This window comes from Nothobranchius furzeri, chromosome 2, assembly GCF_043380555.1.
Source record: "Nothobranchius furzeri strain GRZ-AD chromosome 2, NfurGRZ-RIMD1, whole genome shotgun sequence".
NCBI lineage: Eukaryota > Metazoa > Chordata > Actinopteri > Cyprinodontiformes > Nothobranchiidae > Nothobranchius > Nothobranchius furzeri.
Genome location: NC_091742.1, coordinates 45370615 through 45388581, shown reverse-complemented (window position 1 = coordinate 45388581; position 17967 = coordinate 45370615). Strand labels below are relative to the sequence as shown.

The 17967-nt window shown below is 42.0% G+C and overlaps 1 protein-coding gene across 6 annotated transcripts; it reads left to right on the top strand.

The window, feature by feature from the left end:
• Positions 1-590: 590 nt before the first annotated feature.
• LOC107395553 (cytoplasmic polyadenylation element-binding protein 4) lies at positions 591-12833 on the top strand. 6 transcript variants are annotated; one of them, XM_015974947.3, is made up of 12 exons: positions 591-726; positions 1567-2674; positions 2766-2864; positions 4044-4134; positions 5803-5853; positions 6558-6581; positions 6916-7092; positions 7229-7318; positions 11639-11757; positions 11910-12024; positions 12107-12288; positions 12391-12833. In XM_015974947.3, exons 2-12 carry the CDS (start codon positions 1622-1624, stop codon positions 12616-12618), a joined length of 2229 nt encoding a protein of 742 aa, XP_015830433.1. In that variant the 5' UTR covers positions 591-726; positions 1567-1621; the 3' UTR covers positions 12619-12833. The 6 variants fall into 6 exon arrangements, with proteins under 6 accessions (XP_015830433.1, XP_015830430.1, XP_054592085.1 ...); XM_015974944.3 differs by having other exon boundaries at positions 4041-4134; XM_015974946.3 differs by having other exon boundaries at positions 705-819; positions 4041-4134.
• Positions 12834-17967: the final 5134 nt, after the last annotated feature.

Here is a 17967-nt window from a genome sequence, read left to right as displayed (position 1 = left end):
GAGACCTTCAAATTGTTCTTGTTTTGTTTTGACATACAAAGTGATCTCACGTGTTGTTTTCCAAGCTTTTCCAAGATTGTTCAAGCATAAAAATAACACTAAGCTAAAGAAATTAGGCATTGTGGTGCATTGTTATATTTTAGCTTTAGTTTCACTTACTCATTTTACTGAGATCAGGGTCATACTTGCCAGGTCTTGTCTGTCACAAGTTGAAATGAAGAAAATATACATTTATAAAAAGGGAATAGAATATTTTAGCACCAGGTAGATTTCTTAATTTCTAAAATACAAAAAGGCCACCTCACTTAAAACTAAACAAGGAGCTGTGGCAATATTCATTCAAAAGAGCGCAGAAACGTTTTAATGGGTCCGGTGTTTGCCTTATATTTTGAATTTATTTCACTAGCTTACAACAGAACAGCCTTATTGGGAGGGCGATAAATCTGCCACTCACGGAGTGTAGGACCTGTTTCTTCAGCAACAATCATCCAATCAGATGAGAGATTCGCGTCAGAGTAGGCGGGGCGTCATGAGGGATCTCCTTACAGTGGCTGGAGGGAGGCGATTGGGGCGGAGCTTACAGACGGAAGTGTCTCCCGACTGGCCCAGCTGTCATCGAGAAGCGAGAAGAGACCATTTACACCGGCTGCTTAGGCAATGCAGAAAAAGGGAAAACGCTAAAATATGGCAACGTTTAAACGATAAGGTCATGACGCCGAACTGAAGGTAGCTATACCCGACACGACACCCGCAGCTCTCGCTCGTTATTACGTTAGAGCAGAGGTCGAGCTGTTTCGAGATGTGAAAAAGATGACATCGGTAGGTTGTGTGACATTGAACGCACAGGACACGAAACAGACGAGGTCGTTTAAAGAGCCACGCACCAATTCTTATTTGTTATGTCCTGACTAAAAAAAGAGAAATGTGTGCTGCTGACATAGGTCTAACGACATTTCGCGAGACGTGAATGCGGTTGAGGTCGTTCGTCGCCTGGGTGGTTAGCTAACGTCTGTAGCAGCTCGGTGAAGGGAACTACCCTAGATTCCGAACAGACAGGAGACGTCATCAACATTTTCCTGTATTTAAATGGTTGCGTATGAAGAGGTCATTGCAGGAAAAGCGAGATTAGACGGTAGGTGAACTTGCTGTAAACCAGCTCGTCGCTGGAAGGTTCGTGTTGGCGTTGTACAGGACGGATATGGGCTCAAATGTGACTATCTGGCTTTGCGTGATTAAAACGGGACGCATGGAAGGCGGTGGAGCAGCTGTTAGCTCGCTGCTAGCTGCTTAACGACCTTTGGAGACGTCAGCCTCACCAGCTCTGGTGAGGTTGGGTGTTTTCCGTCTTTGCCTGCCTGCTGTAGTGTTATATTTCACCCAGGCCTCCCATGGCCCAACCAGTCAATGATTTAATCTTATTGATTGCATCACAAGACCCAGCAGGCTGCAGCACAAGCACACTCACTGCGTCTGGCAAGACTTCTTATGATTAGTTTGTCCTTGTTTCTCTTTTTTCCTTAGTGATTATATTCAGGGATGTTTTTTTTTCCTCCTCCATATTTGTAGGAAAAAGACCAAGGTGAAAGCCAGGAGTGAGCTAAAAACTTACTGGGCGTCCTAAATGGGGGACTACGGCTTTGGAGTTCTGGTGAAGAACGGCAGCGGTAACAAATCTGCTTTCCCTGTTCGGATTCCTCCTCACCTACAAGCCCAGCACCCTCACCACCCTTCAAGCCCCCCCAGCCCCCCTTCCTTTGTAAACAACACCTGCTCCACCAATGGGGGCAGCGCTTGGCTGTTTCCTACCATAGCGCAGCACAGTAACATGCAAGATGAGATTCTGGAGTCTGACAAGTCCAAGGCCTTGGACCTTCAAGACATGCAAGAGAAGTCCCAGGTCCAAGCCCAGCCTCAGGCTCTGTCTCCCAGCCAGCAGGAGGCTGGAGGAGGTCTAGCAGAGCTTGAAGGAGCTCTCTCTGAAGATGGCTCATTGGAGAAGGGTTCACTGGAGAGCAGCAGTGGGAAGGAGAAGTTAAGAATGGAGTCCCCAGTGTTGAGCACCTTTCACGAATACCAGGACAACCTGGGGATGGGTACAAGCTGTGCACAGTCCATTTCTTCCTCATCTTCACTGACCACCTTTAACAACTGGTCCCCTGCCGTCCCATCTACCCAGTCTCCAGTGATCGGGGAAGATGTTGGAGGGTTTTTTGGTCCTGCTGGCTCCAACTCAAATGGTCCTCCTCTCCTGTTTCCGAACTTCTCTCACCATGCTGGCCCTGGTTTTGGTGTAGGAGGTGGTTTCTCGCCTCAGATTGGACCAGTGTCCCAACAGCACCCTCCTGCGCCCCACCCCCACAATCAAGGTGTTCCACAGCAACACCGACGCTCCTCAGCTAGTCCCCACCAACCCCAGCCTTCCTTTCCACTGCATCCCCATCGTGCTGGGCCCTTCACCCAGCTGTCACATCTGGCTTCTGCTCAGAGCAAACCCCCCTCACCTTGGGGTAGCTACCAAAGCCTGTCTACTCCCACATCCACCTCTTGGAGTCAGGGTGGCTACGGAGGCTGGGGGGGAACACAGGGGGTTCGAGAGTACAGGCGGGGCGTTGGGGGAGGGGTGGCTGGCCTGAACTCCTTCTCACCACTGAAAAAGTCTTTCCCCAACAACCAGGTAACAAGAGTACAATTTAAAAATGTTGAACAATGACATTTTTGCTCTGGTCTAAGGAGAAGAGTGAAAACACGGACTCTATGTTTGGCAGGTTCCTTCACAAAAGTTCCCCAGAAATTCTTCTGGCATCAACCACAAAGGATGGGTGGAGGACGGCATGAGCCGCAGTGATGGTGTTTATTCTTTCCAGGTAGGCATCTGTGTAGCTGAAAGCTGCACTGGCAAATCTGCAAATAGAGCTAGCTTTAAAACACAAACAGAATCACAGAACTATCACCCCTCCAGGCCGCTATTATCCCTGGGCCACGACCGCCTGACACCAGCTCATCTGATTACTAGTTGGTCAGATGTTTCGTGCCGTCAAGGATTTAGAGGACGTGCGTGGTGTCCAATGACTCGTCTCTTTTTTCCCCCTCTCTTCTTGCCTTGGCTGACGGCGCTGAATGCACAATGCGCTCTATGGCAGTGATGCGCGTGTGGAGTGAATGTATCCTCGTGCAAAACGAGGCCCCTCATGGAGCGTGTTCTGCGTATCAGAAGCTGGGGCGGAGCGGGCGAAATGTTTATGGCTGGTGTTTACTTGGAGAAGGACAGTTATTATTTCAGAAATCATGGAGTTATTAATCAGTAAATGAGTGGAAAAAGTACCGGTACACACTGTACCCTGGAAAAAAAGTACCGGTATGCTGAGAGATAAAAATAAGAAGTGCCAGTACTGTGTGCCGGTGTGTACTGGCCCACTTACAGTACTGATCTCAACTATATGCTTATGGCTATGCTCTGGAAACGCTGAGAGGCATGAAAACAACTGTAAGCTAACTCTAATACTGTTCTGAAATAATCTTAAAAATATAAATAGTTACTTATTTTTGTGTCAAGTGAACACGGGGACTTACTACGTCTCCAGTATTTTCCAGAAGCAAGTGTTAAACCTAGTGAACATGCTCATCTGTCTCAAAGACGAAAACAAAGAAGTCTTTTAGCAAAGGGAGGTCTCGACAGTTCAGCCAACTAAATGGATGAATTGGACCTTCTTGTGTTTATGCTCATGTTCAGGTCTTATCTAGATCACTGGTCTGATCACATGTGCTTGTCCTGGTTTAAGAAGTCTTGTGCTCCTCTGCTGCTGTGTTTGCCCTCACTCCATTATTTACGCAGCAGCACTGAACTACCCATTTCTATATGTTTTCATGCAACACATTTTGGGCTCCATTTTAGTTTTACTTTGCTTTATGCAAAAATCATGTTACTACAAGTGTCTGCAGCCTTTCCTGGTGAGGGTTCTCCATATTCTAGCTGCAGAAGAGCTCTTGTGCTGATGTTACTGTTGAGTTGGGAGACTAATTGTTATCTGCTTCTTCTTCAGCAGGACAGAACGCGGTCTTTTGACGGGTTCAGCATGCACTCTCTGGAGAACTCTTTGATTGACATTATGAGGGCTGAGCAGGATTCCTTAAAAGGTTGGTTCCCACACTAGCAACTGTCAGCAGAGAGCAGTGTTTCTCTCCACCGGCTGCAGACGACAACACCGTTCATCTCCTCATCGTGTAACTGATATTTCAGAATGTGTGTATTTTCTAATGAAAACTATAGAAGACGATGCATTTAATGTGTAGTTACGTCGCCACCGTTGTCGCTTTATGTCAGAAAAATGTTAAAGAAAAAAACAAAACAGGAAATCGTTTCCAGTGCTGTAATCTTAAAGAAAAATACAGATGTGGACAAAATTGTTGGTACCCTTTGGTCAATGAGAGAAAACCCCAGTGTTCAGAAATAACGTAAATCTGACAAAAGTAATAATAACTTACATTTCTATGAATTTGAACCACTGAAAGTCAGATGTTGCATTTCAACCATGCTTCAACAGATTTATTAAAATGAACTCATGGAACAGGCCTGGACAAAAATGATGGTACCCCTAACTTAACATATTGTTGCACAACCTTTTGAGGCCATCACTGCAATCAAACGACTCCTGTAACTGTCGGTGAGACTTCTGCACCTCCCAGCAGGTATTTTGGCCCACTCTTCAGGAGCAAACTGCTCCAGTTGTCTCCCGTGTGAAGGGCGCCTCCTCCACTGCAGCTGTGAAGCATGACGAAGGCTCACACCATGCAGCGACTGCATGGACGTAGTTTTGACTTTAGAAGTGTGTGTGTGTGTGTGTGTGTGTGGGGGGGGGGGGGGGTCTTTACAATAAATATAATAAACATATGTATAAAACTACAGCCTAGAGGCCCTTTTCTGCAATGTCAGGAATGCAGAACTGTCTAGTACACAGGTGGCAGGGATGGCCAATCTCACGTTGGCAAGTGTCAGCAGAGCCAATAGATGAGCTCATGGATGGTTCTACTGGGAAACCGGCTTCACCACAAGTGGTTGTTGTCCGCTGGGTCCTAGTGCTCCACCAGTGTCTGTTTAATATAATAAATGTTTTCTGGGCTCTTTTGTTACCATTCAGGTTATACATCTTTGATTTGTCATCAGTTGTCCTCCTGAGACCACATCCAGGGAGGCGGGCTACAGCTGCATGGATCTTACATTTCTGAATATGTGCCACTGTGGTCACAGGAACATCTAGCTGATTGGAGATGATCTTACAGCCTTTATCTTTAACGTGCTTGTCTATATTTTTCTTCACACTCTTCTGAGACAACTCTTCCCTCCTCTTCCTCTGGTCCATGTCGAGCGTGGTACACCATGTCACCAAACACGGTCACTACCTGTACCTGTACATCTGTGATGCTCATTAGTGGACACGCCTTCAGTTAACACGTCCCTCAGTCCTTTCTAGGGGTACCATCGTTTATGTCCAGGTCTGTTCCCTGAGTTGACTTTCTTTTTAATAATTCTGTTGAAGAATGATTGAAAAGCAATGTCTGACTTTTATTGGTTACATCTCATAGATATTTTATTTTATTTACTATAACTTTAGTCAGCCTGAAGTATTTTCTGTAACCATTGTGGGTTTTTCTCTCATCGAGCGAAGAACAGTCCTTGTCTGCATAATAACTGAGTTCCAGCTACAGTCATAAAAAAGAAGCATTGAGGAAGAATCAAAGGTTTCCTCCTCCTGTTGGGAATCCCTTCATGACATTATTTTCTGACATTCTTGTTTCACCATTTAGGACGCTACAGCTTCTCTCATCAGGGTGGAGATGTGACTCTGCCTGTGAATGGTATGTAAAATAATACGCAGCACCGAAGCCAAGTCAGGGCTTGAAATCAGCGTCTGCCACGTGCAGATAAAAACTGCAGGCATTTGTTAAATCCTCTTATTGTCATTTCCGTGCAGTTGGTTGAAATGAGTTCACAAAAGTGAATTATAGAGGGGACAAACCTTTGCATATATCTGAACATGCAGCATGAGCACTCCAGACTTGTAAACAAGCTGTGAAGGAGCTGAAACTGCAAACTTCCCGAAAGGAGGGGAAAAGTCCAGATTATCTATGTGTCTTATAGGTCATGCCCCACTTCTGGATTAAAACGATTTACTCGGTTGTGTCCATTAGTTAGAGTGACGCTGCCAACACCCTAACAGCCTGTGCCAGTTTTGCTCCTTTTGAGCTGGACTCCAGTCACGCTACTTGGTTGGTCTGACATGCTTGTAACTGTGCTGAATACCCATAACTAATGCTTCAGGTGGCTAAAGCATGCTCCATGATGTCACAATACGACTCCCAAACTGCATCTCGTATGTTGTCAAAAGCAGACAGCTTACCAGTTATTTTCTGTTTATCTGCATTTTTAACATCACATTTAAATCCAGCTTTAGAAGATGTTGCCATGTTGGCTCATAAAGTTCATGCTCTGTTAGTGATTTTTATTTAGAGATGTCTTTCTTAAACCCCTGTTTCAAGAGTGTTTTGTGTTTTACATGCAGCAAGAAGTTATGGCAGAAGACGAGGTAAAGCCTGTGGATGTGTGGTCACATGTCCTCCCCGTGTCTGTCTGCTTGATTACTGACTCATGTCTTCTGACATTGTAAATGTTGTCTGATCATTTTATTTGTAAAACGTACATTTTTTTACAGGTTTCTCCTCAGAGCAGTAGTGATTTCACGTTTACCTCAGAAGTAGCCATCATGATAGTTTCTAATCATTCTGGACATTATTTCAGTTAATTTAGCGTAAATCAAACTTTATTTTTCTCATTGTTAAAATGATGAGATCTGTGTTTAGTGGTGAAATATATAAATATATATATATATATTTATATATATATATTTTTTTGTTTATCAGGTCATTCATCCCTCTTCCCCATGGAGGATGAGCGCCCCTTTGGAGAGGATGAGTCCGGTGACCAGGGCCTTGCTGGACTCGGTTCAGCACACTGTTTCCCTCACCTCAACGGTGAACGCGTGGAGCGTTATTCACGCAAAGTGTTTGTTGGAGGGCTTCCCCCAGACATAGATGAAGGTAAAGACTAGTCGGGACTAACGTGAAATCTTGACTGTAGTGCACCATTTCTGCACATTTGGGTTCTACCTTATGTGCTGCACTCTGCAACTGCTGCTAGCTCTGATTTGAGATTTGTACTTATTACTTTCTGCAGATGAAATCACTGCCAGTTTCCGCCGATTTGGTCATCTGTTTGTAGACTGGCCTCACAAGGCAGAGAGCAAGTCCTATTTCCCACCAAAAGGTGAGACAAGTCTGGCTGATGGCTGAAGCTGGTAATTATAAATTGAGACATTTGTGCAAATGTGGAGTAAATTTCCACAAAGTGTATTAATGTCAAGCGTTTTATTTCTTTTTTGTCTTGGATCAGTTTCACGCGTCTCCTAAGGGCCAGTAGAGTGTAAAGCTACATTTAAATAGTTGATTAAAGGCAGTTTTGGTCGAATGCAGCATAGCAAAAGACCGAGCTGTGTCTGAGCTGCTTTCTATGTAAATGAGTCACCTTGAAAAGATGAGGGAGAGAGAGCTGCTCTAGAAAAGCTTCTGATGAAGCGCAATAACAAGCCACTCCCGCCAACATTAGCCTTAGGTCGTTTATAAGTGGTCAGACTGTGGTGGTCGTGTTGCACAACCTCATCCTTTTCACAAAAGATGGCCGTCTAAAGGGGGTATGGAGGCAGTCTCTGCACTGCAGCGGACTTACGTTTAACTTTGACATAACTTGCTTTTTACTGTGATCAAACCCACTCTCCTCCAGTGTCTGTGCAGTCTCTGGTGATCTGACCTTCCGCTCTAACCGAGAAAAGCTCCAGGTGCACTGCTTTGCTCCAGATCATCACCTCAGCTGATTCTGTTCACAAAAGTGAAACTTGGTCTTCCACCCGTCTCCTTAGGTTCTGATAGAAAATAGATGGAAAGACGCTCGGTTCATAAAAATCTGACAGATCTTCATCACACTGTCCCTTAACATTCATGGACTCACCCATCTGGACTCAGTGGAAAAGGCTGCTGTTGGTTTAGCACCCAGAAACGGAGCGTCTCGACTAGTCAAAGCTAACTATTCGCATTAGCAACTCCACCACACAGCAGAACTCCTCCAGGCTTGTGTTATTTGTGGAGATGAAACAAAAACGTTGCCAAGCAAACATAGTCAGTGGTAGTCACCTTGCTGTTATCCAATCACAGGCAAGAAGTCCAAATGTCAGGAAATAAGTCCAAATCCTGCTGTCTGAAGCTACTTTAGTCCTAACTAGTGCACCACAGCTTTTTCCCCAGAGTATGACTTAAAATATGACTTACAAGGGCTGCATGGTGGCGCAGTGGTTAGCACTGTTGTCTCGCAGCACGAGGTTGCAGGTTCGAGACTCTGCTGCGGCCTTTCTGCGTGGAGTTGTGTGTTCTCCCCCCATGCATGCGTGGGTTTCCTCCGGGTACTCCAGTTTCCCCCACAGATCACAACATGCCCTATAGGTTATAAATTGTAAGTCGCTTTGGATAAAAGCGTCTGCCAAATAAACATAAACAAGGCATTCATTCCTACTGGAGACCACTGCAAACGTATTAAAAATATGAGTAAAGTTGATCTTTAAACTCTGGTTGCAGCAATGCTAACAGTAGAACTATGACGTCTAGCATTCCAATAGTTACTCTCTTTGCTCCAATCTGTCTGTTTGTTTTATGCTGTTTTATCTTTTATTGTTGTGTAATTTATCTCTGTAAAGTGTCCTTGAGTGTTCAGAAAGGCGCTGTTGAAATAAAATGTATTATTATTATTATTATTATTATTATGAGCTGAGCTACTTTTGATGCTAGCTTGAGCTGCGGACACTCTTATTGGACCAGGGGTAAAAAACAGAAGGATGTTGGAGCAGCACTCACCATCCAGGATGTACCTAATTTGACCGCTGATGTTGAGCCATGGTGTGCTCACATTCAGAATGAGTCACACACACATGCACACGTTTGTCTTTTTTATCATAGTGAGGAGCATCCATTGACTTCCATTCATTTTTAATTATTGTATTATGCCTAACCCATACCCTGACCATCACCAATGCTGATCTATTCCAAACCCTAACCTTAACTAAAACTTAATTCACACAATAGGGAGCCTAAGTCACGCCCATCTACTTCCGGGTCCCCGGAAGAACGAAATAATTAATGTAAGTCATTCAGGCTAAAAACGCTATTTTCTAATTCCACTTATGTGACATGGATTTCTCATATGATGTTCGAAAATAAGTGCTTGGTAACAAAATGAGCCTTGAAAATTCGCAAACAGCCTCTGGTAGAGTCACCCATGGCAAACGGGACCTAGGTGAGGGATCGGACAAAGTGCCTTTTATGATGAACAATACAAATGGAAACAGTATTCCCTTGCATGGACGCGGGTCACTGGGGCCCCCTTCTGGAGCCAGCCCTGGAGTTGGAGCTTGTTGGCGAGAGCCTGGTGGCTGGGCTTTTACCCATGGAGCCCGAAGAATAGATGTTGGTCCCCCTTTCTATGAGCTCACCACTTGTGAGAGGGGCCAAAGGGGTCGGGTGCATGTGTGTCAGATGGTAGCCGAAGGCGTGGCGGTCTGATCCTCAACTACAAAAGAGAATAAAGATGTATAAGCATTGGTCTTAGGGCTCTGTTTAAAAACTTCAACCATTTCCGGAGCCCTGAGTAAAAAAATATGGTCTAAGATAAGATCATGGAGACATTTATAAACCAATAAAACTTCAAATTGATCCTAAAATGTACAGCAAGCAAATGCAGACATTTTAAAACGGGTGTAATATGTTCCCGCCCTCTGGTCCTGCTCAGCACACGTGCTGCTGAAGTCTGGAGTAGTTGTGAGGCACAAGCACTCTTTTTTTTCTTTTGGGTGGACCAGAGAGCAGGGTACTTCAATAATCCAATCTACTGGAAGTGATTCAGAGTTTATACCTGGTTCTTCCTCTGGTGATCTGATGGACACGCCCGATTTACTGTAATGGCTCTAAAGATAATTTTATCATCATTCTAGGCGTGTCTCAAACATCACCTTGGAATGAGACTAGGGTTGCAAGGATGAACCGGTTTGACTATTAACCACGGTGTGAAACGCTGCAGTTAACCCACTGTAAAGTCGTCTTCAACACTGCAAATAAAAAAAGATTGTAATGTTTAATCAACTCTTAATTCCTGTTCTACATAGCAATAATATCATTCATCCATGTCCAAATAATATTCTTACTGAGGACATTTGAAAAGGTATGAATGAGTAGAAATTACATGTAAGTAATAAGTAATCATAATATCTGCACTACTAGGAGTTCAGCATCATTAAGGTGTCTCCATCTTTCAGTGCTAACCCTGACCAGCTGTTGACAGTTAAACCTTTTTGTCTTTTTACAGAAACTCCAAAAAAGTCTATTAGACAAATGTAAATAAAGGTATGGCTCACTGAAAAAAACATTTTAATGATTATTTCTGATAATCAGTCAGTGAGTTTTTCATGCAGGCTGAACATGAGAATAGTCTCCTACACCTATCTCCTGCATTAGTTTCTGATAGAAAATAGACAGTGAAACGCTAGGATTAGAAAATCCTGACAGATCTACGTCACGCTGTCACTGAACATTCATCTTGACTCACGACGGGGAAGGCCGTTGGTTTAGCATCCAGGAAACAGCAGAGAACGTCTCGACTAGTAGAAGATAACTGTTAGCATTAGCAACTCCACCACGCAGCAGAACTCCTCCAGGTTTGTTTTATTTGTGGAGGTAAAACATCAACATTGCAAATCAGTAGTAGTGAAATTTTCTAAGCTAAATCCCTGAAAATGATTAATCGATATTTCAGGGGTTCAAATCCTTTATGTAATATATATAGAAGTATATAGTAGTACATTATATATAGAAGTATGTAGTAGTATATTATATATAGAATGTGTGTGTGATTCATGTTAATTAGATGTGAAATCGATTCATGTAAAATAATCGTAATGGTGAAACTGTGATTATTTCTCAGCCTAAAATCGCACCACCAAAATGTATGATCGTTGCAACCCTAAGAGACGTGTGTGTGGCGTTTGCTGTGTGACCACAACTGTTCTCTCTCTCTCTCTCTCTCTCTCTCTCTCTCTCTCTCTCTCTTTTTCTTTTTTCTCTTTCTTTTTTTCTTTTTCTCTTTTTTTCTTTCTTTCTCTCTTTTTCTCGTTTTTTCTTCCTTCCATTGGTGGCCTCATATTTAGAAATTTGTCTGATAAATAGAAAATTCTGTGTTGTGACCCGGGCTAAACTCCTCCCACAGTTTCTGTCTAAAATAACAGGATTCCAAATAGGTTTTGAACACTGAAGATGGCTCATTTTTTACACATTTACAATGTTAGCCCTTCAGCCTCTGCAAGGCATGCTCAAAACAGACAGCCTTCAAAACATTTTGAGACCTTTTGGAAATTGTTTAGCAAATATTGCTCATGATTTATCACCCAAAGTGGGCAGACCAGTGAAGTACTGGTTTTAGTGTTATCTTGGCCTTGAAGGGGTGTTCCAATGTCTGTGCATGCTCATTGTTACGGTCTTTTGATGCTTCCAGGATACGCTTTCCTGCTGTTTCAAGATGAGAGCTCTGTTCAGGCTCTGATCGATGCTTGCATTCAGGAAGATGGCAAACTTTACTTGTGTGTCTCCAGCCCCACCATCAAAGACAAGCCAGTGAGTGTGTTACTTTGGTTGCAGCTTGCATGCTTGTTTCCTGTCTGTGCCAACAATTACACAAACACTTTTATCTGTGCCACATATCAACAGCAAAGACAGGAGCTTAAACAAAAGACATAACACATTAAGAGGCAGTGGTGTTTTTGTAGGTCCAGATCCGTCCCTGGAACCTTAATGATAGTGACTTTGTGATGGATGGCTCTCAACCTTTGGACCCAAGGAAGACCATCTTTGTGGGAGGTGTTCCCCGCCCCCTACGTGCAGGTGCAGTACAGAGAGCAACTCTAAACTCTGCTTTTCAGTATCTGGAGCATTGGGGTGAATCCAATATGTTCCATTGTTCCAGTTGAGCTTGCCATGATCATGGATCGCCTGTATGGGGGAGTGTGTTACGCTGGGATCGACACAGACCCAGAACTCAAGTATCCAAAAGGTGCAGGGAGGGTGGCATTCTCCAATCAGCAGAGCTACATTGCGGCCATCAGTGCTCGGTTTGTTCAGCTGCAGCACGGGGAGATTGATAAACGGGTGAGTTGATCTGAAGGGAGCCGCTCCATTCAGCCATAATCTAAAGTCAGAAAATATTCACATCCACCATTCTGCAATCTAAATGGGTTTCCTGCCTCTCAGGTGGAAGTGAAGCCATATGTCCTGGATGACCAGCTGTGCGATGAGTGCCAGGGCACTCGCTGCGGTGGGAAGTTTGCTCCATTCTTCTGCGCTAATGTGACCTGTCTGCAGTACTACTGTGAGTACTGCTGGGCAGCCATCCACTCTCGGGCCGGCCGTGAGTTTCACAAGCCGCTGGTGAAGGAGGGGGGGGACCGACCACGACACATCTCCTTCCGATGGAACTAACGCATACGGGGAGGTTGCGGCGGAAGATTGAGGGAGGGGCTAAATTAGGGATGGGGTATGGGTTGTGAAATGAAAAATAAATGCACTTTTCTTTTAAGTTAAAAATAATATTACTAATTTATATTTTATGTTATTTTTTTAATTGGGCCATTTAAAAAAAAAGAAATGCTGAAAAAAAGAGTGAAATCCCATTTCTGTTTTGACTTTAGGTGTGCACGAGCATATGGATGCATTAGATTTGAATTTATATCTTTATTTTTCCTTACCTGAGTGTACTTTTTCTGGTTTGGCAAAGCTGCTTACATTTTAGTTAAAAGTAACAAAACTATGGTGAGGTTCCTTATACTTAAATCATATTGTCAACAATGGAAGTTGAGTTTAAAGAAGGGTGCATTTTTTTTCTTACTTTTTGCTTGCAAAATTGGTGGACAACGGTACAATTTACCAAAGGTTGAATGCAAATGGTTGGAACTCTGGTTTTGGATGGATGGATTATTGAATTTTTCAAGTAGATTAGTGTGCATCACCTGGCCACGCCACTAAACAAATTCTTCCCTCAGCTTGGCACACAGGTTTAGATTGTTGGCATGATCTTGTAGGTCTTGGTTTACGAGTTAACACTTTGTAACCAGAAAGAGCAAACCAAAGATTGGCCTAAACGTTACCATAAGCGGTCATTGAGCTGAGGGGTTTTGGTTCACAGGCGTCCTCTTCTCATACAGTAGAGGAATGACCATTTGGGTTTCAGCTGACAGAGACACGGCCCTCAGGGCTCAGGTATTGGCAGTAGTATTTATTCACTTTATATAGTCAGGGATATTAGCACTGGAAGCTAACATACTAATGTTGTACTAACTAATGGGAATGCACAGTCCAGTCTCCCCTGAGCTGTCCTCATGGTGTACCACTGCACGCTCTGCTGTGACCGGAGCTTCTACCACCAAGTGTTGTGGTTGGAAAACGGTAGTAGCTTGAATTTACTGTCACAGAGATAAAGATATTATTTTATACATGGCCTGCTGATTTTTGTACAGTGTTTTATAGCTGATTATTTTGTCATGAACATATATACATTTATTATGCACTACTTTTTCTAAATATTTTTTTCAATAGTCATTTTAGGCACATTTTTCACAAAATGGGAGAACTCCTTTTGCAATACCTCATTTTTTTCACTTGGTGGAAAAATAATTTTGTACCTTTTTGTTACTAAGAGATCTGCATTTATTGTAAAATTTAATTTAAAGAAAAGTGATTAATATAAGTTTCGATTAGCTTTTATATATTTAAGTGCTGGTAAATCTGAAAATCGTCTGGTGCATTGATGTGATTCTGTGGATTAAAAAAAATCAGCAGAAAAAAATAAGACTGGTGTAGCCAGTAGTATACACGTGTTCTCCTCTTCTAATTAACGTTATTACAGGATCCTAAGGCATGGCAAGACCTTTCTAAACTGATTTTGATAGTCTTGAGTATAAATACCCTGATATTTTGCTCCTAGCTGTAGTCCGTATCATTACCATTAGGGTAGATGTTTTGGCTTTTGGTCGATGTAAAATCTTCCTTTCTACAACCGGAGTTGATATCAGCTGTTTTGAATTTTTTTTAGATCTTTCTGAAACTGCCTGTAAGTTCTACTTATTCTTGGCATGCATACGAGATAACATGGCTATAACGCAGGACCTAATGTAATGCACTAGATCTCCTTTCTGACTTTCTTTTCCTCATCTCCTTTGAGATTGCCTCTCTCGTAGCCTCTCTTTTCACAACGGAGTCTGCCTTCCTTACACAGGCGTGATGTTTATGCAATATACACCGTGACAACACTTTGGACGTGTTTCGTAACATGGAGGACACTCGGTAAAGCATAAGTGACGAGACACTTGACCCACCCACCCACCCCTCTCTCTTTTGTGATGTGGCATGCTTTGGGACATAACCTGAATGTTATTTAATGTTGCAAGTTAACTTTGAGCCATTATGTGCAATACTTACTATTCTTTGCAGAAACAGTTCTCCGCAGTGTAAGTCATTTGATCATATAAATCATGCAGTCTTTTACACTTTGATTTTGTTAGTTTCTCATGCTGATGTCTGCAAAAGAAGAAAAAAGTTTATACTACAATTAATTTTCTAAACATTAGTTTTGTGCTTATCAGCTTATTTTGCTATTACCATGCTACTGTGATTGAAAACATTGTATATATATCCTAGGTCGATTTATTGTAATTTAGCGTTTGCTCTATTTTCCAACAGAAATGTCTAATCATTTATTTTGATCCGAGTTACTTTTGTTTTGGGGTGAAGTGTTGAACTTGATGTGTCTAGTTTTTCTAATTGCTGTAAACGTGCTCCACCATTTTCACATGAAAACAACATTGATTATGTCTTAGCATGACTTGATTGAAATATGTCAATAGTTTTTAATTGAATGCTGGGAAGGTCATATTTATTTATTGTTTTTTTTGTTTTTTACCAGATATCATTTTTGATTTTTACTAAGTCATTTCACATTTATTTGTAAGTTCTGATTTTTATATATTTTTTTCTTCCTGATTTCTTTACGCTACAATACAGACATCAGTTTTTATAGTTGGTTTGTAGTATTGAAGTAAAACAAAGACCTAAAGTCATGAATTGATTTGCTGCCAACTGTTTGTAACTGTATGCATACATTTGAAGTATTTGTAATGTGAGATGTTGAACAAATAAACAGCTGTGAGGAAGAAAATCATCCATATTCAACAACTTTTCCACCTTAGATGTAATGAGAAGGTTTTCCTGTAACTTACAATCGCAGACCTGATACTGCTGCTCCTGGAGCGTGCGTTGCACATCTGGTGGGAGGATTCAGGTCACAGGTATTTATAGGCTGAGGCTTATTTGGGGCCTTTGGGAGTGTTATTTAGCTCACCTAATCCTTCCACTTCATTACTCAAATGCCCCTTTCCAGTCAAATAAGGTAAGTTACTCTAAATATAATGTAAATTGGTAAACGTGGAACCTATAAAAACTTGCCTGTAAGTTTTGGTTGTTAATAAATTGTTAGAAACTGGAGTGAAACATTGATTTAAAAAAAATGAAATGTTCAGGTTCTTTATCTCACTGGTGACTTCATTTTCCAACTGTCGTTTCAAGTTTTACTTAAATTCAGTCGTCCTGTGATTAAACATTTTGACTGAATAAATATAATTGTACAGATTTAAGCCTCATGCACCATTATTCACGTATAAATTATTTTGTATCCCCCACTGTTGAAAAAAGTAGCCAAAAATGTTCAATGCCATTGAAGCAGTTTGGATCTGACAAAATAAACTGAAGATCAACAAGTGAAAGGCAGACATCACCGTTGAATAAGACAATTATTTTATTGCACCAATGTTTTATAAATTTCAAGTTATTTCAATGACGATTGGGGATTTTTTTATAAGCCTACCACAAATTTTGTTGTAATGATTAAGTCTTTCTGTTGAATAAGTGATGCAGTAGAAAAATAATCCAAATTTATTTGGTCAAAGATGTGTGATTCATATGTTTATGGTGTGTGTTGAAAAATAAAATAAACATGCTTGTAAACTGTTCTCTGAACAACGGCGCCCCCTGCTGGCTGGCGGTAAAATCTGAAGTCCCACAGCTCAAGTGCATCCATCCGTACAGTCCATACTGAGACAAGCAGACATGCCGCCCTCGAAGACCGCGTATGTCCCCCGGTTCGGGTCACAGCAAAGAGGCGAACCGGGCCTGAACCAGCCCGAGACCTTCACACCGTCTCAGAGCGACAAGCGCGGGAAAAGCAGGAGTAAAAAAGCTGAAAACCCAGCTCGGTCTCTGTTAAAAGTCAAGTTGTCTCAGCGAACAACACGACAAAGGGACAACAGAATGCCCACATCCGTTTTGGAGTCGACGGGGATTCAAACCAGGACGTGGATAAATCAAGAGAGAACAACACAAAGTAATATTACCATTAAATTATTAAAGAAAAAGTAACCAGCTAAGATCGATGTTAGCTAACCTCTATCTCGAGTCAAGCTAACCATAAAATTAACTTATTAGCTGATGGGATAAACGGAGATTAAAGTTGGAATTCTTTACTCCCCCCCCCCCCCCCCCCCCCATACTTTTCAGTGGCCCTAATGCTCTTCCATAGAAATAAATCTAGTTTATGGTAGATTACGGGTTTTCAGCCCAAAGCCTTTTGGGTTTGTGCTTTTTATTTTTGTCTGATTTTGTTTTTTAGCTTGTTGCTACAGAGTCAAAAATCAGCTAAACGAAACTATTTTAGACATTGTTTATAATAGTTTCTTATTTGTTTTAGACATTGTTTATAATATGTTCTTATTTCTATTCTTGTATTAAATGTGTGCGTCAGAAAATGAAGCCAGAATTGATGGAGTACTCTTGCCAAAATATGGCAAAGGGCCTGTTTTGTATAGCGCCTTCTTATGGTTCTACAACCCCCCCAAGGCGCTTCACAACTCAACCATGATCTCATTTCAAAGCTAACTCAGATCGTGCACAAGTTTTTCACATGTCAATCATTACTCTGTATCTACAGTTTGATGCTTACTAGAAACAACTAATCTTGATACAGATGCTGTTCTGCTAATGCCATCAGGTGCCATCACTGCCCCTGCTCCTGTTGAAAGAGATGTTTTCTGTTTCTCTCAAACATCCAACTACAAAACAACAAATGGGAAGGAAAAGGTAGGTTTTGGCTGAAAATATGGACTCTAATGAAGAAGAAACGCATACAGATGCACCCTTAAAGGCCCAATGTGTGATATTTCATCTTATAAGTTATCAAATTTCTTGTATCACATTCTCAAATTTGTTTTTTTTTTTAATGATAATTCAAACAAGCATTTATTCTAAGCATTATTATTAGCTTTATATTTTAATATTTTAGACAAAAGAAGCAGACCGGTGCTCCATATGGCATGCGCCATCTTAAAATACAGTGACCTTTTAGGGACATACAACATATTAAGCTTCGTATTTGATGTTTGCGTTTTTTAAATGATGTAACCTCAAAGAAACAGCAGGGGGCAGAAGTGCGCCTTGTAAGCATGCAGTCTGACAAAGTAACTAAGAAGAAGAAGAAACTAGCCACACCGTACTTCTAGCGATGGAGGATCACACATATTCTACAAGCAAACTTGAGAAACGGGATAGTTTGTCTCATCCAAGTAAAAGAAAAAGGATTTTGAAAAGTGAACAAGACTCTCTCCTCATCAGCTCTTGAAAGCGCCGATCTTCTAGACTTTATTGCAGCTCTGCCTCTTCCTCTTGTGCGTGGGACGTTGCGGCTGGTTTGAGCAAATTCGGCTCCTTCATCTTGGGATGCTTGCC

What these genes read in the sequence shown, in the direction of transcription:
- LOC107395553 (XM_015974944.3), top strand. Translation starts at nt 1,622, where the DNA reads ATGGGGGACTACGGCTTTGGAGTTCTGGTGAAGAACGGCAGCGGTAAC. An exon ending in AAGTTATGGCAGAAGACGAG is followed by an intron (nt 6,582 to 6,915) that starts GTAAAGCCTGTG and finishes TTTGTTTATCAG; the next exon opens with GTCATTCATCCCTCTTCCCC. An exon ending in CCACCATCAAAGACAAGCCA is followed by an intron (nt 11,758 to 11,909) that starts GTGAGTGTGTTA and finishes GTGTTTTTGTAG; the next exon opens with GTCCAGATCCGTCCCTGGAA.